Below are 20,518 nucleotides of genomic sequence, written 5' to 3'. Positions count from 1 at the left end.
GCAACATTGTTTGCAACATGCTTTAAATAATCCCTGAGCTGCAATTACAGGCTTATTGTTACCTACTCCCTCACTTTCATTGAAAGCGTCGTTTTTTTTTTTACTTTTGGACTTCTTGTTTAACGGTTTGTCTTATCCAAAAATTTTATATAAATATTATTTATTTTGTTATGACTTATTTTATCGTTAGAGATAATTTAATAATAATTTATTTATTTGTATAAAAAATTTAAATAAAATGAACGGTTAAACAAGAAGTCTAATAATAAAAAACGATATTTTCAATGGGACAGAGAGAGTATAGTGGGTAGTCATGGAGGGGAGCGGTCGAGCGGGTGTGGGTGCTGTTAGGATTAAGAGATGGGATTTGGCTGATGGCACATCCAAAACCCGATACTAAAACTCGTTTCCGCCCCCATCAGGTCCGAAACCTGCGGGTTACAGGTCCAAACCAGCCTGACTGTCATCCGTTCTTTTCTCATGCGTCGTGCGGCCATGCCCAGTGCCCGTTTCGCACGGCGCCAGCTCAGCTCCTCTCCTGCGTAGGCATCAGCCATTACATCTTCTCCAAGAATTCCGTGTGGTGATTGAGCGCACCGTTGGCTTTGCGCATAAACAAGAGCGAGGCAAGCTATGTTTATGCAAGCACATGTTCCCCAATTGCCCTTTACATATAACGCAGAGCAACACGTTCCTTAATATAATGATGGCTTCCTTCCTAGTTACAGTACTTCTAAGTTCTTTGGCAGCCGCCTGAGTACACCGTAGCACGATGAATATGAGGACATGAGCCTTGACGAGATCCTCTACACCTACAAACTTTCCGCAGCTTGCTGCTTGGAATTGGGCGCCACCCATAGCTCTGCGAACTTCACCTTGGAGATGCTCTCCAGCACCTCGTACGGCGTGATGTCCCCAATCACCACCACCTTCTTGTTCTCCAAATCTACCTCGAACGACGTCACACCTGCGCAAAAAGACAGAACAGGTTAATTGAGACTTTGTTTTGTTTTTCCTTTTCTTGAGATTGAGAAGAGAGATAGTCCTTGGGGCCGGTGAGCTATGTGTAGGGCCTGTTTGGTTCCACACTCAAAAATTTAGTGGCCTCTAAACCCTTTTAAAATTTAGTGACCCCAGTATGGTTATAATGACTAAAAGTGACTAAAGCAGCTATCCCATGTACACTTTAGTCACTTTTAGCTATCCATTGGTGACTAAAAGCCACTAAACTTTAGCATGGTGTTTAGCATTTTAGTGACTAAAGTTTAGTCACTAAATTTTAGGAGGGGTGAACAAAACAGACCCATAATACTCCTAGTAGTAGTACAGGCGTACAGCAGGGCCTAAGGCCCAGTTTAGTTGCCAAAAAATTTGGCAAAACAGCACTGTAGCATTTTCGTTGTTATTTGACAATTAGTGTCCAATCATAGTCTAATTAGACTTAAAAGATTCGTCTCGTGGATTTCGTCTAAACTGTGTAATTAGTTTTATTTTTTATTTATATTTAATGCTTCACGCATGCGTTCAAAAATTCGATATGACGGGAAATTTTGAAAAATTTAACGTTTTGGAGGGAAACTGAACAGGCCCTAAGGCCTTTTTTTCAGAAAACAAACAGAGCAGGCAGCATCGACAAGTGTAACCGAAGCAGGAGCCAGAAATGTGCCCATTCCGGTGCAGTGCAGGAAAAGAAACGGCATTCTTTATGGCGCCCGGCAATGGGCCGTCGGAGTGGCGGAGGCCGTGCGCTCTTCTCTCGCTCACACCACACCACACCACCGAATCCTGGCCACCGACTGCCTGTCTCACGCAAAGTTTTCCTTTGCAGAATCCAGAAAAGGCAGCTGAGCCGGACATGCACATGTGCACAGTGCAAACATGTGCCGGGGCCCGGGGCGCCATGCCTGCCCAGTGCCCAGGCCCAGCCGATACGACACGACGCCAACTCACGGGCAGCCGGTGATCACTGGGAGCAACAAGGCGTTAGCGTGACGAATGACTGACGCTCTGCCAGGTCCCGGCATGTCTGCCGATCCATGTTCACTGTTCGGTGCGATCCAGCAACAGCAACACCAGTTCTCTAGGCCCTGTTTAGTTGCACCCCAAATGTTAAATTTTTCCAGATTTCCCATCACATCGAATCTTTGGACGCATGCATGAAGCATTAAATATAAATAAAAAATAAAACTAATTACACAGTTTAGATAAAATCCACGAGACGAATCTTTTAAACCTAATTACACTATGATTGGACACTGATTATCAAATAATAACGAAAACGCTACCGTAGCGTTTTACCAAAAATTTTGACATCCAAAGTAGTAAAACGATTTTTTTTACGAGGAAATAGTAGTCAAATGATTGGGGCGTGCACAAAGGTCAACCACGGGGCCGCGTTTTTCTTGCTGCGTCTGGCGATCTTGACCCTGTTGGTGTCATGTCCCGTCGCTGCTCTTGCTCGGGATGCTTCTCAGGTCTGCAACTTTGTCCTCTCTGGACGGAGGAGACCCTGCTCGCATCCCAAGCCACACGCCTCATGTAGTAGCAGTACGTGCTATTCTATTCCCTACTGGCTACTGCTACTACTAAACCTAGGAAACGAGAAGGGAAAAACAACTGTTGCTCTATAGAGGAGTGTACTCCTAGATGTGTGCCATTTTCCTCGCCCAAGACCCCAAGTGATGCAAAGTAACACGAAATGCGCGATGCAAGAACGCATCGAGTAGACTGCTTTGTTTTCTCGATGCGTTTCCTTGCCTCAGATTGGCATGCGTGGCCGGCCAGGAGAAACTGATCTCCGAGAATTAAGCACTGCTGATCTTACACTACTGAAGGCCGTCTCTTGAGGAAACTAGCACCAAGTGAACTAAACGTGAGAAAGTGTGACTGTTAGCTGTGTGCGATAGCCGATAAGTTGTACTATGAACCTGTAGGTTAGTAGGTCAGTCGTCTGGTCACCTATGATGAATGAATCTAGTATGAAATGATTCTGAACACTAGATTCTGAACACTAATCTAGTAGGTTAGTATGATGGACAGACCCAAAAGTGGGCAAGGATAAGGATCAGTTGTCATACCGTCCATCTTGGAGATGTGCTTCTGGACTTTCTTGGCGCATCCATAGCAGTGCATGGACACCCTGAGCTCCACGGTCTGCATCAAACAGAGCACGCAGGACAGATGATCCATGCAACAGAGAGCATATTAATCACGGAAAGTTAAGCAAAAATGAGCAGAGGTTAACAACATGTTCTGCTGCAGTGCAGAGGTACGTATATATCTGAGACAGTCTCAAGGTAGATACTAGATAGATAGATGTCCGCGTACCTTTGGCTCCAGATGGAAAGCAAGAGTCTTGGCGGCTCCATCGACGAAATCCCTGAGCTTGACCAGCTCCTCCAGCTGGCTGCTCACCAGGGCCTTCCGCTCGTTGGCCTCGTCCTCGTCTTCTTCCTCCATGGAATGTATGCAGGCGCAGGCGTTGGAGCACAGGGAGAGCGAGAAGCAGTCGAGGACCTTGTCCAGGCCCAGCTTCGCCGTCCTCCCCATCCTCTCTCTTTCTTAGCTTTCTCTCCGCTGTCAGCAACTGAAGCTTCCAAGTTATATATAAACACCAGGAGGGCCTGCAGGCTGCAAAGTAAAGAGCAAAGCACCCTTCCGAAAAGCAGGCAGAGGCGTTTGCGTTTCCCTCTCAAGATTGGCCGGGATCTACTGTCGATATGCACATCTAGCTAGCTCTCAAGCTCTGCGTGAGAAGAGACAAGTTTATCTGCGAGGTGAGCAAGCAGCTAGCAGGCCGGCAAAAGAGATCGAGGACGAGGAGCATATATGTAATGTAAGCAGGAGCGTTGAAGTGGTGTGTTGCTAAAAAGCTTGGAGTTGGCGGCAGCAGCTTCCAAGAAGTGAATTTAAATTTGGTTGGGTGCGTTCAGGACAGTCATGGACGCACCGGTTTGACGAGCAGACAAGATGGGAAGCTCTCCATGTGGCAATGTGCTAGCTTATTGGCACCGGTGGAATAATCATGCCTTCGAGAAACACATTTGCAATGTTATGTAGCTAGAAGATGTAACAAACACCAGAGAACACGTCGATACAAAAGCTTAGCAATATAATACACCCAATCATGCACCAATGAATAATGCCTGCCCTTTCGTTCGCTATTATTCAAGTAAGTTGCAGCAAATGAAACTTGCTGGTACCACGTCAGGGCCGGCTCACAAGTTGCCACATACGTGCCTTTCACTTGTGCACATCAATGGATATGTAACAGGGGCGCAGTATAGGTTTGGTATGTACTATTAGGCCTGGTTTAGTTGCAAAAAAAGTTCCAAAAAGTGCTACAGTATCCATCACATCGAATCTTGCGATACGTGTATGAAGCATTAAATGTAGACAAAAAAACTAATTGCACAGTTTGGTTGGAAATCGCGAGACGAACATTTTGAACCTAATTAGTCCATGATTAAACACTATTTGCCAAATAAAAACGAAAGTGCTACAGTACCCAAATTCTAACTTTTCCTCCAACTAAACACAGCCTTAGTGTGTGTGTATATATATATGGGTGCATTTTATATACTCCCAGGAGTAGTTACTCCCATAATCAATAAATCATGTTTTGTATGTGTACATACTCATTTATCAGTTTGAGTATGTTGACATACTAATATTAAGATACTCCAGATCTTTACTATGTGAAAAAATTTCAAAAGAGCACATATTTTTTTAATATATTATATAATACTATGATAGTAGCATATAAAATAAGTATAACCATATACTCTAAGTATATATACATACTTGTCATACATAGTACCATAGGTGGTCTAGTATGATGATATACTTCATCTACATATACTTGGTCGGGCTACATACACCCTAAATCTAGAGATATACATATGAGAGTAACTACTCTTTGAGAGTAGAAAATAATTTCCATATATATATTATAGAACTACTACTCTGTAGCTGGCTATAAAATAACTTATTCTGTAGTCACCTTGAGTTACGATAATTACTATGTTAATTTATGAGATTATAGTAACTCCTTACTAAGCGGCTTACTATAACATTATGGTAAATATCTCTATGTGTTATAGTAACCCAACTATCGTAAATATGTATTGACATTATCGTAAATTAGTATATAAAATTATCGTAAATAGAGGTGACTATAGAATAACTTATTTTGTAACTGGCTACTGAATATACTATATATATATATATATATATATATATATATATATATATATATATATATATATATATATATATATATATATATTAGATATAGAACTACTATAGCTGGCTGCAGAATAACTTATTCTGTAGCCACTTTGAGTTACGATAATTACTATGTTAATTTACGAAATTTACAGTAACTCCTTACTAAGTGGTTTACTATAACGTTATGGTAAATATTCCCATGTGTTATAGTAACCCAACTATCGTAAATATGTATTGACATTATGGTAAATTAGTATATAAAATTATGGTAAATAGAGGTGGCTACAGAATAACTTATTTTGTAGCCGGCTGCTGAATAGCCTCTCCCTATATATATATATATATATATATATATAGAGGATCTCTCATTTGGTGAGCCAGGAATACGTGTCAAGGTAAGCTGAGCAACAAGAAGGCGTACAAGTAAGAGGGCATCGATTTAATAACCATATATAAAAACCATATCCGCTTGGCCTTGCGCCGAGGAGGGGACAGATCTCAAATTCGGTCGGGGAATATGAAATTCCCCGTATGTCGTGTCGCCTTCGAAGACGTATATATGTATGCCACAGCGGTTTCAGCCTCGATCGGTACGTCACTACTTTTGCAAGTGACGACGACCGTTTGTTTAACCTTTAGGCGATATATATCAATATATATGCGTTGTACGTACGTAGTAAATTGTAACCAAACATCGAGTCATCAACTGATAAATATATGCCAGTTTGCCACCAAGACTCGTCTGGTCGATGCAAAGTATTTGCGGACGGTCCCTTGTTATTGCAGAGATACGCAACGTGAGTAGTGTTCTTTTGATTAATAATCATAATCGCACCATCACTCTTGTGCTGCTGTCACCTTTTGCATTGCTTGCCGAAAGTGCATTGCACTTGCACATCGGCTTCATGTGACAGGATCCGAATGCGCCTGCGTCCAATTACGACTGCCAATGACTAATCAATAGCTAGCCACCAGTGTCTTTCTTTGGCGCATTATCAGAAACGTTCCTCTTTGGTAAAAACAAGACACTCAGTATGTGTTTTTCCTTGCTTTCTTCTTGCAAATTCCCTTGCGTACTGACCGAGAAAGAAACAAAAATCTTAAACATGCCTATCTGTGGTGTCACTTATCACCCTTTACTTGCCGAAAGCGCGACGAGCACCCAGCTTCATGTGATAGGATCCGAATGTGCCCACATCCAATCCAATTAGGAACGGGGTCGAGTATGTAATCAATCAATAGCTAATGTTTGTGGTTACATGCGGCATCTCCGTCGCCCCAGCTTTGGTTAACAGTGGCGAGCGAATATGGTGGGCCTTTTGACGATTGAACTGTCTGCTCAAGGACGACGGGATGTGCCTGTGTGCATCTACTATCTATCTATTTGAAAGGTTATACGTAGGTGAGTGGCCAAGGGAAAGGGGGCAGACATGGCCGGTGGGCGCGGCACGGAATTATTGGATCAGTTGGACAGCGGCAGGCCATATGATGCCGTACGCTTGTCTTGCGAGGATTGGCTGGCTGCATGTCGGTCTCAGCAAATTGCAGCGCCGAGAGAGAGAAACGATCGAGGCAAATCAGGCAGAGACGTGTGCTACAAAGGAAACACGAGACGTCTGAGACGCAATGCTTTTTTGCTTCTACAGTAGAAGTAGAACCATGGGATCGGACAACACATCCAAGACAGCCACAGGCGAGTGACGTGTGCCGACTGCCGAGCAATGTGCGGATGTGCCATTCATGCTTTTGTGCCCATACTAGTGGAAGAGAGACTGTTGTGACCCAGTGAGAAGCTAGGGGCGTTCTCTTCTTTGCCAAGAATAGCCATCATTCAGCTTCCGCACGTCCAGGGCCTTCAGTACAAGAATCAAACTGTTCCATATGCGAGTAATCATGCATGGCGTCATGTTTCTACTGTTGCCGGCTGCTCATGGAGCTTGGAAATGGAAGGGGTATGCATGACTTGTACAGCCGATAGGATGCTGCATGTAGCCAGCTCACATGTTCAGGTGGCCTTCCTTGCCATGTACTGATGTACAGTCAGCAGCCACTAGCCAGAGGGCAACGTGAGGATGTTTCGCGGGTGGGGGTGTGGGGCGCCAAACCAATGGATGCTGGTTGCTGGCTGTACATCAGTACATGGATGCTGAAGTGGGCACCCCGGCAACCCCCACCACTTCCGGCTGCTTCATTTACAGATAGTAATAGACTCAGCAGCATGAGAGGTTTTCGCTCTTTGCGCCGGGCATGAATTTGACAACAGACTGGCGCTCCAGCAACCTCCCCTGCTGCTCATAACAGAGCAACTGAAAACCCCTGAACGCGAATGGTAATACTAACACACTATCGACCGTACAAGAAAGCAGAACAGCTTTCGCAATTACTCAGCCAGAGGGCAACGTGAGGATGTTTCGCGGGTGGGGGTGTGGGGCGCCAAACCAATGTATGCTGGTTGCTGGAGCAATGGACCTGAAGTGGGCACCCGGCAACCCCCACCACTTCCGGCTGCTTCATTTACAGATAGTAATAGACTCAGCAGCATGAGAGGTTTTCGCTCTTTGCGCCGGGCATGAATTTGACAACAGACTGGCGCTCCAGCAACCTCCCCTGCTGCTCTCATAACAGAGCAACTGAAAACCCCTGAACGCGAATGGTAATACTAACACACTATCGACCGTACAAGAAAGCAGAACAGCTTTCGCAATTACTCCATTTATTTTAAATTGTAAGTCATTTTTACTTTAATTATCTTTTAACCAAGGGTGTACCCAGTGCAGAGAGCTCCCGCTCTGTGCGGGGTCTGGGGAAGGGTGTCAGTGGCAAGCCTTACCCTCGCCTGTGCAATGCGAGGAGACCGCGACTCGAACCCGGGACCTTCCGGTCACAGACGGTGAGACTCTACCGCTTGCACCAGGCCCACCCTTCATCTTTTAACCAAGCTTACAGAAAAAAAATATAAACATCAAGATTTGTTAAATATACATGAAACAGCTACACTCATTCATTTATGAACGTTCGAGGCCATAATCTTATATTCCTTATAATCTAAAAAATTGTGAAATATATTGTAACAGTATATTTATTTGATATTGTAGATGTTAATATAGTTTCTATAAATTTGGCCAAGTTAAACAAGTTTGACTTAGGCCAAAACTAAAACGATTTACAATTTGAAATGGAGGGGTAACAGGTTATTTCAAAATTCTCACTAAACACACCTTCATGAGCAATTCAAAGCAGAAGTCGAAAGCAGAGGAGCTGAGCAAGAGATACCACAAGTAACCACTGAATAGCTGAGCAAGAGTTACCACAAATAACTACTGAAGAGCTGAGCAAGAGTTCCCACAAGTAAATGGGCAGAGATCCAAATCTACATATTTCCATAATTTATAAACAGATAGTATACTTTTTACTCTTTTTTTTCTAGCAATCACTGAAGAACTGAAAGTGTCTAGAAAGAATGAGATTCTCATCAACCCGTGCAAACACGCAGCAACAAAATAAGGACACCGAAACGGCAAAACCAATGTGTAATGTTTATAATTTTTAAAAGAAAATTACCATATTCTGAGAAGTTCATATAAACCTGTCAAATTCCAAGCAAAGATTTCATTAAAAAAAAAATCCCAAGCAAAGACTAAATCACATTCTGAAGTTCTGAAAGAGAGAAAATTACCACAAATAGTGATCTTTCATTTTTCACTGTTGATGATTACTTTTTTAGCTTCCGGTCAACTCCACCATAACCTCCAAAGGAGGGCTTAAGTACCAACATTTCACTAATACAGTTTCTAAGCGGAATGCAAAAAACTACGAGGGGTACAACTCATGATCAGAAAACAAGTGTGCTTATCGTACCTGGTGAACGAGACATTAAAATCTGTAGCTTTACAAGGAAGCAGGACTTGGTCTTGGGAAAGAACTTCCATTCGGCAAAATGACAACAGACTGTCAATTCTGTACTGACAGATGGTTCAGTGAATCCATTTGAACTATAAAACTTTTCACAAGGCAAAGCTCGTCTCTGAGTATCTGAAAAATTGTAAGTCATGTCAATCTTTGCACTGGTGTCAGCACATGGATCATAAACCTAATATATTCCAAAGATCTTTGAACTTACCTGCGAGTTCTGTTTTGAAGATTAACAAATTCATGACCTTTAACCTCTGCTGTAAATTGAGGAATCAGAAAAAGAAGACAACTGGAGATTTTTGAATAAAGTAAGAATGACCATTTAAATAAAATAATTGTTTGAACACAAAGAGAAGAAAAGAGAAAAGGACATTAGTTGGTTCCACCTGCTATTTTTTGGTAAGTCAGTGGACATAGGATCTTGGGAAGTCAGTGAAATAGGATCTTTCTTTACACCATGGTCACTGCAATGAAACGAAATAAACTTCAAATAATGGGCATGTATTCTTGCTTTTGCTGGGTCATATCATTAAGAACAAAACAAGTACTATCAATTCTAGAAAGCATATTGTAATATAATTGGCAGGTAATGCATACATGGAAAAACACGGCTGTAATGGACTGGCAATGGGAACACAGCCTGAGGAAGTTAATCGAGAATCTTAAGTTGTTATTATCGGCATTAGCTACTAAACAAAGAGTTCTCAAAGAAAATACATATTGCGATCGTACTAAAGTAAACTAAAATATTTAGCATCAACCTAATCAAGGAACTAGGATATTTTCCAGTATCATGTTCAGAATTCAGAGGGTAAACTTAGTTAAAATATCATACAATACAACCAGCCATAAATACTTGACGCTTTGGATATATACCTACAAATATGTGAGTATGATACCTAAAACTGTAATACACAGGATAAAGCTTGAATTTACCTTGGCGATGCTAATGAAGATGCAAGTTCAGAATGTTGGAGACAATTACTACCAAAATAAGGTGGACTGATTGCTCCTTCCTGAACCCCAGTAGCACCAGTCAATATTGGCGACCTACTTTCACTAGAATAAACACAAAATAGGGGTCAGAGGTAAGTGCAGGACCATACAAGAAATAGGAGCGCGCAATCCAGTTATAATCAGTGCCACAGCTAAGTAGTAGTGTTGGTTATATATGAAGCGTCAGAACCAAAACGAGCCAGCTGAGTGCACCACTAAAGAAAATACCAATAAGAATTTGTCAATTACTCGAGCTGTTAAGAAAAGTAAAAAAGTTCCAAAAATAAAGGACACAGATCAAAACTAATGAATGCATAGTTCTTCCACAAGATTTATAGAAATTAAGTCATGAATACCAGGCCATTAGTCTGATTTCAGAATTGCCACCACATCGTTGATCCACAAATTCCAGCAGAACCATAGCATCAGAAGTGAAACCAGGTCCCCTAGGATGAAGGCCACTAAACAGCATAACTGCATGGTAAATGCAGTAAAACATTACCCTAAAGTGTTTGCAGAACTACAGCTTGAAACATACATGTGCAATTGAAAATGAAAGGATAGTGGGGGCAAAATGAAACAAAACTGCATATAGTTTAATGATACAGTTTTCCAACAGCTCAGGTAGGGTTAAAACTTGGTATCAGACTCATACTGGAATGGTTAAAATTAGTTCGTCTGTTGATACACACTCAAGTAGCAAAGTGGAAATCAAACCAATACTATTTTCACTTCCACTCAATCAAGTGCAAGTATCTGCACCATTAAGAAGAAAGGTCCTTCAAATGATTTGATTACTTGATAGTTCTATGGTATGCATATAACTCTATGTATAATAAATTGACAGACAAACCTGACAATTTTGCTGTAGTGTTACTGGCACCTGGGTCATCAAGCATTGAGCCTCTTGCTCCTGTATTGCCAAGAACAAGGCTACCACCATCAAGAAAATAAGTCCTCTCTGCTTCGTTCATATCATCATGCCCTGTTACTGCTGATACCACTACAGAACTGTTTGATTCCGGAGGTGCAGTGGCCTCACCATCACCAGATGAACTTACCAGTGTTGTTTGTGGATGAGATTGAATTTTGTTGGTACTCGTAACTTTCTGAACAAATATCTTAGTAGACGCCCTTGGTGTGGGTAGGATTGGTCGTTGAACTGATTTTTGCTGATAAACTGCATTACAAGGCTGAGTACAATGTCATTGATCGGATGATCTAGAAGAGTAAAAGGGTGGTGGAGCTGAACTTATGTTTGATCCAAAGGTTTGCTTGCAAGGAAGGGTTTTTTTCATGCTGCAAATGTGCCTTATGAACAGCTGACGAGAAGAGTTTATTGAACGTTACACAACATGCTTTCTCTCTTTGCATAAAAGGTGATTCTCGATGGGGTGATCTAGTAGCAGAGTAAAAGGGTGGTGGAGCTGAACTTGTGTTTGAGCCAAAGATTTGCTTGCAAGGAAGGGTTTGATCAAGCTGCAAATGTGCCTTATGAACAGCTGACGAGAAGAGTTTATTGAATGTTACACAACGTGCTTTCTCTCTTTGCATAAAAGGTAATTCTCGATGGGGTGATCTAGTAGCAGAGTAAAAGGGTGGTGGAGTTGAACTTGTGTTTGATCCAAAGATTTGATTGTAAGGAAGGTTTTGTTCATGCTGCAAACTTGTTTGAGAGGAGTGCTTTTCCGCACCTGCATTGTACGAAACCTCTGCATCTTGTGATTTGGAATATGATTTCCTGAAACATAGGCAGCCTCACTATTAGTGCTAAATCCAGCTAACATTGTATTTTCAAAGGGCACAAAAGGAGAGAAGAAAATGGAACTCCACTTACGTATTATTTTGTGCTGAAGAGATTCTAGAAGTCGTCCAATGAGCTTGGTTGGTTCTAGAGCCTCTCTCTCTGTATATATTTCTTTCATCACTGTAGCCTTTAGCATTGCCATAATATGAATGAAATTGTGTCAGCTTTACGTTTTCAATGCTTTTGGTGTCATGGTAGGATTTGCATTCATGAAAATAATCATTGTCAACACTCTGCATGATACTTGCATTATCATGCTTATTATCATGGAAATTTATCTCATTAAACAGATCATGCGCCCAAACTGCCTCTTCTTTAGGATGCCATATCTTTTGACCACCAAAACTTTGCCTGAATCAATGGCATGGATATATTAGGAATCTAAAAAAACATGTGGGCTATTCTTTATTGTGAGTTTTGATGACAATGAATGGCAACTAAATGCCAAATTTATCTATTGAAACTCTCATGCAACCAGCCAAGCAGACCCTTGCCATGTGGGTTTTCTATCTACACAGTTGTAAACAATGTATCCTTACGACAGCGCCACTTATTCGGCAACGTCCTCCACAAGAGTAAATGGTATGCCCACTGTAAAGTGTAAAACGTAAGAGTGTTTCCAGTAATATACGGTCACAATTTTGTAAACAACAGGTTTAATTTGAAAATCGAAGTTGCAACTACATCTCTTACCACTGCTTACTATATTATTTGGTTTGTACTACCACTCAGATAAACAAGGGAATAAGAAGCGATGAAACAAGGCGCAAAGTTTTAAACCTTTGGTAACGGTGGTTGCCGTCTTCCTGACCCTGAAAGCGATTGTCGTGCTGGTAGAAGTCGCCTGTCGTCGGCACGGAGTAGGGCTCACTGTCACTAGCCATCTTCACTTCCTCTCTTTTCATCGCCTCTTCATCCCCTTCCACTGCCGCTTCATCGTCCTCGTACTTCCCTTCGTCCTTCGCCAGAGACACCTCACCATTCACTACTCCAGTCTCTCCACCCCCAACTCCCGCCTCGGACTCCTCACGCACGTCCTCGTATTCCACATCCTCCTCCTCGTTGCCGTACACCTCCTCGTCGTCGTACAACTCGGCGGCGCCCTGCCCGCCGGAGTCGTCGGACTCGGCGCCTAACACCGTGGAAGGCGGCGGCGAACCCCTCCTGCTCCCACCGCCGCCCTCCTCGTCGTCGTCGCTCGCCGCCCCCGCGACGCCTCGCCGCGGAGAGGGGCCCGTCGTCGAGGAAGCTCTCGTACTCCTCCGTCGCCTTCTCCGCTTCGGTCATGGGTGGGATCGATCGAGGGTTTAGGCAATTGAACGAGAATGCTAGGGTTTATGCCAATCTGAGGGAATCTAGAAAGTTCCGATAGGTTCCCCGAGCTCCCGACTGACTCCCTGCTGATTTGCCGCCGCGCATTCGCTTGATCGCCCTTTTGGGCCTGTACGCTGGGAGTGCTGATTGATCGGATTGCTTTGCGCCAACTGTCGAGGGGGTTGTTCAAATGCCGGAGTAATCAGTAATCAGACACTGGTATGTGGGTCCTAGCGATGACAGTATAGTGGTTCTACTGGACAAAGAGCTCAGAGCAACTCCCCTAGATTCCATCCCCTTTCCCTGAAAAATGCCGTACAGAGGAATGAGGTGAAAAAACTGCTCTAGCAGATTTCCTTTTTTAATCCCTTTCTCTATATCTTTTTTCTCAGTCCCTCGACATCCTTCAATCTCCCAAATAGAGAGGAGGAAGCAATATTTTTTCTCAACTTCCTTTCCTTCCTCGTTGGAGCAAAGTTCCCTTATACTCCAAAAAATCTTTTCCAATCCTCTTTAGCTGCATGTAGAAAATTGGATATCCTCGATTTGGTAGAGATGCTCTTAGCCGGGGTAGTTTGTGTTGAGGATTCTCGATCATCGCTCAACTTTTTTGCCTAGGACACCCGCGACAATGAAAGACAATTTACTCCTATAGAAATTCTATCTCTGATATAGTAAGGAACGTAGATTATTTGTTCAACCGTTATTTATAGTACAAATTCCTAAACACGTGTGGGGCTAGCATGTCAGTTCTTTTTAATATGCCCATGCCCATCTTCTATCTCATAGATTAGTCGCATCAAACACAGTAACAGCGAGGAGCGCTTCTCGTTGCGAATGGAAGAAGCCGGAGCCCTTTTCGTGTACAGTGACGGAGCATGAAAAGTGGCTTCATCTTGGGGATCCGACTCTGGCACTGGAGCTGGAACCGCGCGGGCGTAGCCCTCAAAAATGGGCTCAGCAATGTGACCGGTGGTCATGCCTCCTTGGGCGGATGAAAGAGGGAGACTTGCATGCCATCCAAATTCTAAGTTTTTTCACTCTCTTTCTATCACATCAATTTTTAGCCGCTTGTATGGAGTATTAAATGTAGGTAAAAAAAAAACTAATTACACAGTTTAGTTGGAAATCATGAGATGAATCTTTTGAGCCTAGTTGGTCCATGATTGGACAATATTTGCCAAATAAGACGAAAGTGGTACTATTTATCGGGTTCAAAAAAAAAATTGCAAAGTGAACAAGGCCTTGGGCAAATGACAAACATGAGTTGGGCAAATGACAAACATTTCATACTTTATAATAGTAGACGGTCGGCATAGACATTTCATACTTCGGGTTTGTTCGCTTGTCTGAATTCTGGAGGAATCTAGATGATTCGGAGGAATGCTGGATGAATTTGTGAGAGAAAAACACTGTTCTAGATGAAAAAAAAACGGATCAAGCCGGGTTTAAGGGCACGCGAACAGAGCCGTAGTAGCAGGCAGATGAAAAAGTTAGCTAGACGACACGGACATTTCCTACTTCACGGCAGTAGTCAGCCTATTCGCTTGTTGATTTTAGCCAGAGCTTATCAGCCAACCAACAGTGTTTTTCTCTCACAACAAACCAGCACTAATCGAGTTTATCAGCGTAGAAACCAACCAGCGAACAGGCCGAATAAAAAATTAGTAGAAGATACGAGGAGGACGTGCCAATAGATTAGTATTTGGATTTTGGAATGTAATACCCTTTTAGCGATTCAACAGCCTATTCTTCTGCAATTGCAAACTGGTACAAGCAAATCTATGAGGTTCATTGTGACCTCCAAAGTCGAAAGCTATACAGGTTTATACACAAACGCTAGCTACCTATCCCCAGCCACCTCGCTATTTCCCTTACAAGGACCTGAAGCTACAATTCAGCACATCCAAGCACCACAACTAACCACACCCCAATCCACCGCTCCTGGCTCTGAATCTTCTCCTCTACCTGTGCTGCAAGGACTCCCGATGCCTGCCTGCCTGCCTGCCTGCTACTCAATATCTACAGCTAATGAGCTATACCTCCTAAAAGACTGTCCCTGGACGCTAGCTATACTTCACCGTCTTCCTTGCTTCTAGATCTCTGGAGCGCGTACCGGCACGCCGTGATGGCGTCCTTCACCGTGAGGAACACCCACTCCTCCCCTATGATGTCCTTGATGTACCCAGACAGCACCAGCTTCTCTGTCACCTCCAGCCTGGGGTTCGTCAGCGCTATCTGCAATGAGCAACCATACATGTGTTAGTTTGTTACGAGTACTCATCAGTTCAGTGAATAAAATCTCGTTCTTTGGGGTAAAAATAGCTGGTTTGGAATGGTACTGGTGATTACCCTGATCCCTTTACGATCAAGGCTCTTGTGAACCTCTACTAGCATCCCAATCCCCGTGTTGTCGATTGAAGTCACACCTGCAATGTTCAGGCAAGTGTCACTGGTGGACTGAACTTGCGTGGAAGAAAAAAAAACTGAAATGGTAAAGGACATACCACCAAGATCAAGGACCACGTATTGCAAATCTTGCCCGTCAAGCTTGCTGGCGTTCTCCTCGTCTTCCACCCATCTTAAAATCCTGTGATGCACGGCAGATTAGCATCTATCTCTTCAGCCCTTGTTTAGTTGCTACCCAATTTCCAAAAAGTTGCTACAGTACCTGTCACATCGAATGTTTGCGGCCTATGCATGGAGCATTAAATGTAGACGAAAAGAAAAACTAATTGCACAGTTTGGTGGGAAATTACGAGACGAACGTTTTAAGCCTAATTAGTCAATGTTTGGACACTATTTGCCAAATAAAAACGAAGGTGCTACAGTAGACCCAAAATCCAAATTTCGCGAACTAAACAAGGCCCACATGAAAAGAGAATGAATGATGTGTGGTACAGTACAGATGATGCACTGTGCATGCTCACCTTTCTCGCAAGTAACCTGCATTGACGAAATATATCGGAGACCCCAGCTGCAAAACGAGGACGTTGGGGATGTTCCTCGCGTTCGGGTAGTGCCTGACGTCGCGGAAGATCTCGCCTCCTGCGATGCTTCCGAGCTTGCAGGTGCTAGGTCTCGCCACATGCAGCAGTGCCCTGATCACTGACAAGCCCACCTGCACGTGCACAGGCACACATGAAAAGCGAACCACATCAACCACACCCCACTTCCTAGCAAGCAGAGTGAGTGCAGTGGCAGGGGGAATGAAGCTAGCAAAGCATACCGATGCACTGAGGCCGATGACCATGGTGAAGAAGATGACGCCGATGAAGGCGACCATGCAGATGCAGAAGTCGAACTTGTCCACCCGGTAGAGGTGGCAGAACTCCTTCACCTTGATGAGCCCGATCATGGCGACGACGATGATGGAGGAGAGCGCCACCAGCGGGGTGTACTTGAAGAGCGGGGCCAGGAACAGCAGCACCAGCATGATGCACACCGACATCACCACGTTGGACATCGGCGTCCGGCACCCGGCGTGGAAGTTCACCGCCGACTTGGAGAACGGCCCTGATGATTGGTCAGATAAGATTAGCATCGACGGGAACGCATTCAAGAGGCAGCAGCTAGCTGCTATATTGTTACCTGTGGTGAGGTAGCAAGAAGTGAAGGACCCGGCGATGTTCATGATGCCGAATGCGATCATCTCCTTGTTCCCGTCGATCTGCTCGTTCTTTATCAGCGCCAGGCTCCGCCCGACGGCGATTCCTTCCTGAGAGCCATCGAGACAGGCTGGTGGTGAGAAATACTTGCCGTGCGGCAAAAAAAAGACATCCAGGTAAACAAGATTCCATGGCTGAGAGATGAGAGGAAACATGTTCGTACTGCCAGTGCCAGAATCCCAGACAAGAAACCTGCTTTCACGGCCGTATTGACGTGCTTGTCTGTAAACGTCAGCTGTGAAATAGACAGCGGGTTGATCCCTTTCTTCAGATCGCCAACCTGCGTCGTCGTGATCACAAAAACAAGTAAGTTAGCCACAACAGTCACATATGCATCATGGACTGCGCTGTCAAGTGTGAAGTCTGGTTCCGGCCATGGACGGGCTTACTATTGGGATGCCATGCTCGTTTCCTTTGACTAGGAAGGCGAAGATGCCGCCAATGACCACGACCATGAAAGGCGCAATGGCCGACACCCAGAACAAATTTGGCTTTTTCTTCCTCTGAAAAAGGTTGCTGAATCAGCTCGCAGACAAGGGGGAAAGTCATGTTACTTGACAATCAGGATTCGATGCTTACCAAGTGCTTGCTTGACAACAAGAGCAGGAGGAAGCATATGCCAAGAACTGCACTCTGCCACTTCCACTGGACAAATGGAAAAGGAGACAGATTCAGACAGTTACATTTCAGGATCTTACACGTGCAGTTTCCACTCAAATCATATGGTCCTCAGAAAAGATAAAAGGAAACTTGTATACGTAAGCTTCCTGATGCGCATTATGGGCACGGATCATCACACTTTATCTGACTGACCTTAGCCAGTGCCATCAGATCCAAGTATATAGGGCGGTAGGGCCTGTTTGGTATAAACTTTAGAGCTCAAACAGGTGGCCCCCACCTCAGATTAGAGCTTAGATCTCAAAACTGAGCTAAAATGCTCTAAAGTTTCAGAGCCTTAAAGTTTAGAGAAGGAAATCCAAACATGCCCATATACATACGGAATAAGGCGATAAGAATTTGAAAACACTAGGGTGTTGAAAAACAAGCATGATATGTCGGCATCTGCTCGGTGCACGCAAGAACTGCAAAGCTTGTGGGGTCTACTCATCAATGATTTGGGGTTTTTTTTTAAGAATGATTTGGGTCTTTTGTTAGTACTACAACATCCAGTCACGGGTAAAAAACAGATACTGTGTGCTCGTCTCGTCTGTCATTGAGATATGCTCGTCTTGTTCTGAAAGTGTTTGTCCTGAGACAGTGGTTCAGTTTGAGAAAACTCTGGCTGTTTAAAGGAAAAAAAGGGGAAATACTAGTAACTATTTTACACTGGAAAATTGAGTTTGAGGGGCAGTGAATATTTTGAGCAAATAAAATATTTAGTATGTACGAAAAATTGAAGTTGTTTTTTCCCCTTGATTGATTGACTCTTACTCCTTGGAGAAGTTACTGTGAGAGGTTAAGAGCAACTTCCATCCACGGCACGTCATCACCTAGACAGTTACGCCTCTCAGCATGCGGTTGCATGCAAGTTTTAGCCCAATACATAGATACTTAGTAGTATACTCTTACTTCACCGTAAATGCGTTACTCCCTCCGTTCTGAATCACTTTTTTTTTTTGTTAAACTATTCTGGTTTCGAGCAGATTTATGCATTGGCATCTATATAGTTTCATTAAGTAATCTATAGAATATGTATTGTAGTGCATATATTTAAATTTATAGATATCAATATTTCTCTAATGTATATTGGCATTTGAATTTTTAACCCCAAGCGAAAAGGGACGAAAATTGCCCAAAAGAACCGAGAAAATCAGGGAAGAAGTGAACTGAGAAGCAAAGGAGAAGCCAACTTCTACTCCTATGCTATGGAAATAATGAAAGGTGCGGAGGAGAAGAGAAATACGGCCGGAGTACTCCGTATGTGCATGATTGTCTCACACGACACTCACCTCGTGCCTGTAATGGAAGATGGAGCGCATGACGGAGATGAGGTCTGTCTTGGGCGTGAAGTGCTTCATCCCCAGCATCCCCTTGAGCTGCTGCATAATGATGATCGCCGCCGTGCCGCCCATGAACCCGGTGATCGTCGACCGCGACAAGAAATCCACTATCAGCCCTAACCTTCACCAGACAAGACAAGCATGAAATTTGAGTTCTTATATCTAGTAAAATTTTCGGTTAGTTAACCAAATACTTAAGGCAAAAGCAAGTATATGTTACGGACCTGAAGACGCCTAGTGCGGTCTGGAAGACGCCGGTGAAGAAGGCGGCTGTGTAGAAGAGCTGCAGGTACAGCTGCGGGTTCTCTTCCGGCGGGACCTCCGTCTCGATGATGGACGCAAGCAGCAGCGACGCCGCCGCCACCGTGCCCACCGCCAGGTTGTTCGAGCTCCCGAACACCGCGTACAGCAGTGGCGGCACGAAACTGGAATCTAGTAGTACAAGACACCAAGAAGAATTAAATGTGAGCTGAAATCAATGCGCTTGCGGCGAACGTGTGCAGAGACGCACGTCCACGTCTATCGTCGTGATGACCGAGAAGGCGGACGTGCGTGCGGAAGAATTTAATCCATAGAAAAGATGCATGGCACGCATACAGAGGCCGATGATGGGCGGGAGGTTGGCGAGCTTGGCGTAGCTGATGCCCTGCGGGATGGCGAGGCTGGCGATGGTGACGCCGGCGAGGAGGTCGTACTTGAACTTGCCGACGCTGTACCGCGGCGCCCACTCCAGGGCCGGCACGAAGTACTTGAGCGCGCCCCAGGCCCGCGCGGCGGGCGGGCGCGACCCGAAGCCCCGGAACGGGTCGTCGGGGAAGAACGTCTCCGCCAGGCCCGTCCGCACCGCCTGCACGAACGGCTGGCGCGCCGACAGGTTCACCTTGTGCTCCGCTGCCGCCGCGGCGCCGAGGGGGCGGTCGCCATCGCCGGCCGCCGCCGTCCCCATGCAGGATCGGAGGGGCTGCTGGCCGGATCAGATCACGGGAGTGACGGATCGACGACGACGTACGCGGACGAAGGAACCGGGAGGGAGTGCCCTCCGTTGTGTGGTCAGTATCTTCTCCCACAGTCTCCTCACGTATGCCTAAATTAAGCAGGTTTACTGGCGGCCTGGCGGGCAACGGTGAGGCGGTTTCGATTGGATTATCGCGACACGGGCCGAGTGCGCGCGGTTCGGGCGCTCTCGTCTCTTTCTTTCTCGATCTCTGCTCGAGCCAGGTTGCTCGTGTTTCGTTTGCATGCGTGCAACCGATGAGGAGCGCATGGCGGTTTATATAGAGCACCAGAAGCCGGTTGGGAAGCGGAAGACGTGGGGGAGACGGGAGAGCGCGGCGGCGGGATGGGCAGGCAGTTCACGCTTTTGCGCGGATTGGCTCGAGCCCGGCTGGGGTGCTGGAATTGTGCATGTGATTGACGATGCCGGAACGATGAGTCCATGAGACAAGCCACGATTCGCCATTTCAGAGAGCATCGGCAAGATATTAATCAAATCGTTTTCTAAGGTAAATTTAGTTATTATTAAAGGAAAAATGTCTCTAAACTCTGTAAAATGGCTCTTCAAATTTAGTAGCTCTCTATCTCATTTATTCGCT

General features: G+C 44.6%; 3 protein-coding genes across 8 annotated transcripts; all 3 read right to left on the bottom strand.

The window, feature by feature from the left end:
• Positions 1 to 606: 606 nt before the first annotated feature.
• LOC136458890 (protein SODIUM POTASSIUM ROOT DEFECTIVE 2-like) lies at positions 607 to 3,552 on the bottom strand. Its single transcript, XM_066458798.1, has 3 exons — positions 3,328 to 3,552; positions 3,078 to 3,153; positions 607 to 967 (listed from the first exon to the last, which is right to left on the bottom strand). The coding sequence occupies exons 1-3, from the start codon at positions 3,547 to 3,549 to the stop codon at positions 813 to 815; spliced, it is 453 nt and encodes a 150-aa protein (XP_066314895.1). The 5' UTR covers positions 3,550 to 3,552; the 3' UTR covers positions 607 to 812.
• A 5,227-nt stretch (positions 3,553 to 8,779) lies between these two features.
• On the bottom strand, positions 8,780 to 13,414 carry LOC136458888 (uncharacterized). 5 transcript variants are annotated; one of them, XR_010760083.1, is made up of 10 exons: positions 12,725 to 13,414; positions 11,975 to 12,071; positions 11,199 to 11,878; positions 10,991 to 11,050; positions 10,494 to 10,611; positions 10,078 to 10,200; positions 9,528 to 9,605; positions 9,350 to 9,430; positions 8,906 to 9,261; positions 8,780 to 8,815 (listed from the first exon to the last, which is right to left on the bottom strand). XR_010760083.1 is itself a non-coding variant. In XM_066458797.1 (8 exons), the coding sequence occupies exons 3-8, from the start codon at positions 11,109 to 11,111 to the stop codon at positions 9,234 to 9,236; spliced, it is 549 nt and encodes a 182-aa protein (XP_066314894.1). In that variant the 5' UTR covers positions 11,112 to 11,878; positions 11,975 to 12,071; positions 12,725 to 13,414; the 3' UTR covers positions 8,878 to 9,233. The 5 variants fall into 5 exon arrangements, 1 of the variants encoding a protein (XP_066314894.1); XR_010760082.1 differs by having other exon boundaries at positions 10,991 to 11,878; XR_010760084.1 differs by having other exon boundaries at positions 9,350 to 9,398; positions 10,991 to 11,878.
• A 1,544-nt stretch (positions 13,415 to 14,958) lies between these two features.
• Positions 14,959 to 20,009, bottom strand: LOC136458887 (probable sulfate transporter 3.5). Of its 2 annotated transcripts, XM_066458795.1 has the most exons (12): positions 19,524 to 20,009; positions 19,151 to 19,358; positions 18,876 to 19,047; positions 17,506 to 17,571; positions 17,316 to 17,429; positions 17,090 to 17,206; positions 16,850 to 16,976; positions 16,488 to 16,774; positions 16,189 to 16,379; positions 15,766 to 15,848; positions 15,611 to 15,687; positions 14,959 to 15,496 (listed from the first exon to the last, which is right to left on the bottom strand). In XM_066458795.1, the coding sequence occupies exons 1-12, from the start codon at positions 19,870 to 19,872 to the stop codon at positions 15,329 to 15,331; spliced, it is 1,959 nt and encodes a 652-aa protein (XP_066314892.1). In that variant the 5' UTR covers positions 19,873 to 20,009; the 3' UTR covers positions 14,959 to 15,328. The 2 variants fall into 2 exon arrangements, with proteins under 2 accessions (XP_066314892.1, XP_066314893.1); XM_066458796.1 differs by lacking the exons at positions 14,959 to 15,496; positions 15,611 to 15,687 and having other exon boundaries at positions 15,813 to 15,929.
• Positions 20,010 to 20,518: the final 509 nt, after the last annotated feature.

This window comes from Miscanthus floridulus, chromosome 6 (genome assembly GCF_019320115.1).
Source record: "Miscanthus floridulus cultivar M001 chromosome 6, ASM1932011v1, whole genome shotgun sequence".
Classification (NCBI taxonomy): domain Eukaryota; kingdom Viridiplantae; phylum Streptophyta; class Magnoliopsida; order Poales; family Poaceae; genus Miscanthus; species Miscanthus floridulus.
This window is presented reverse-complemented; position numbering and strand designations above follow the sequence as displayed.

Bases quoted from the DNA above. Each gene is read 5' to 3' on its own strand.
- LOC136458890 (XM_066458798.1), bottom strand. From the start codon at position 3,549: ATGGGGAGGACGGCGAAGCTGGGCCTGGACAAGGTCCTCGACTGCTTC. The intron at 3,154-3,327 runs GTACGCGGACAT...TGTTTGATGCAG, and splicing joins CTTTCCATCTGGAGCCAAAG to ACCGTGGAGCTCAGGGTGTC. The intron at 968-3,077 runs GTATGACAACTG...CTTTTTGCGCAG, and splicing joins GCACATCTCCAAGATGGACG to GTGTGACGTCGTTCGAGGTA.
- LOC136458887 (XM_066458795.1), bottom strand. From the start codon at position 19,872: ATGGGGACGGCGGCGGCCGGCGATGGCGACCGCCCCCTCGGCGCCGCG. The intron at 19,048-19,150 runs GTCCGTAACATA...TGTCTGGTGAAG, and splicing joins ACCGCACTAGGCGTCTTCAG to GTTAGGGCTGATAGTGGATT. The intron at 15,849-16,188 runs GTGAGCATGCAC...CGTGCATCACAG, and splicing joins GCAGGTTACTTGCGAGAAAG to GATTTTAAGATGGGTGGAAG.
- LOC136458888 (XM_066458797.1), bottom strand. From the start codon at position 11,111: ATGAACGAAGCAGAGAGGACTTATTTTCTTGATGGTGGTAGCCTTGTT. The intron at 9,606-10,077 runs GTAAATTCAAGC...GTTTCATTGCAG, and splicing joins TCTTCATTAGCATCGCCAAG to TGACCATGGTGTAAAGAAAG. The intron at 9,431-9,527 runs GTGGAACCAACT...AAAAATCTCCAG, and splicing joins GACTTACCAAAAAATAGCAG to TTGTCTTCTTTTTCTGATTC.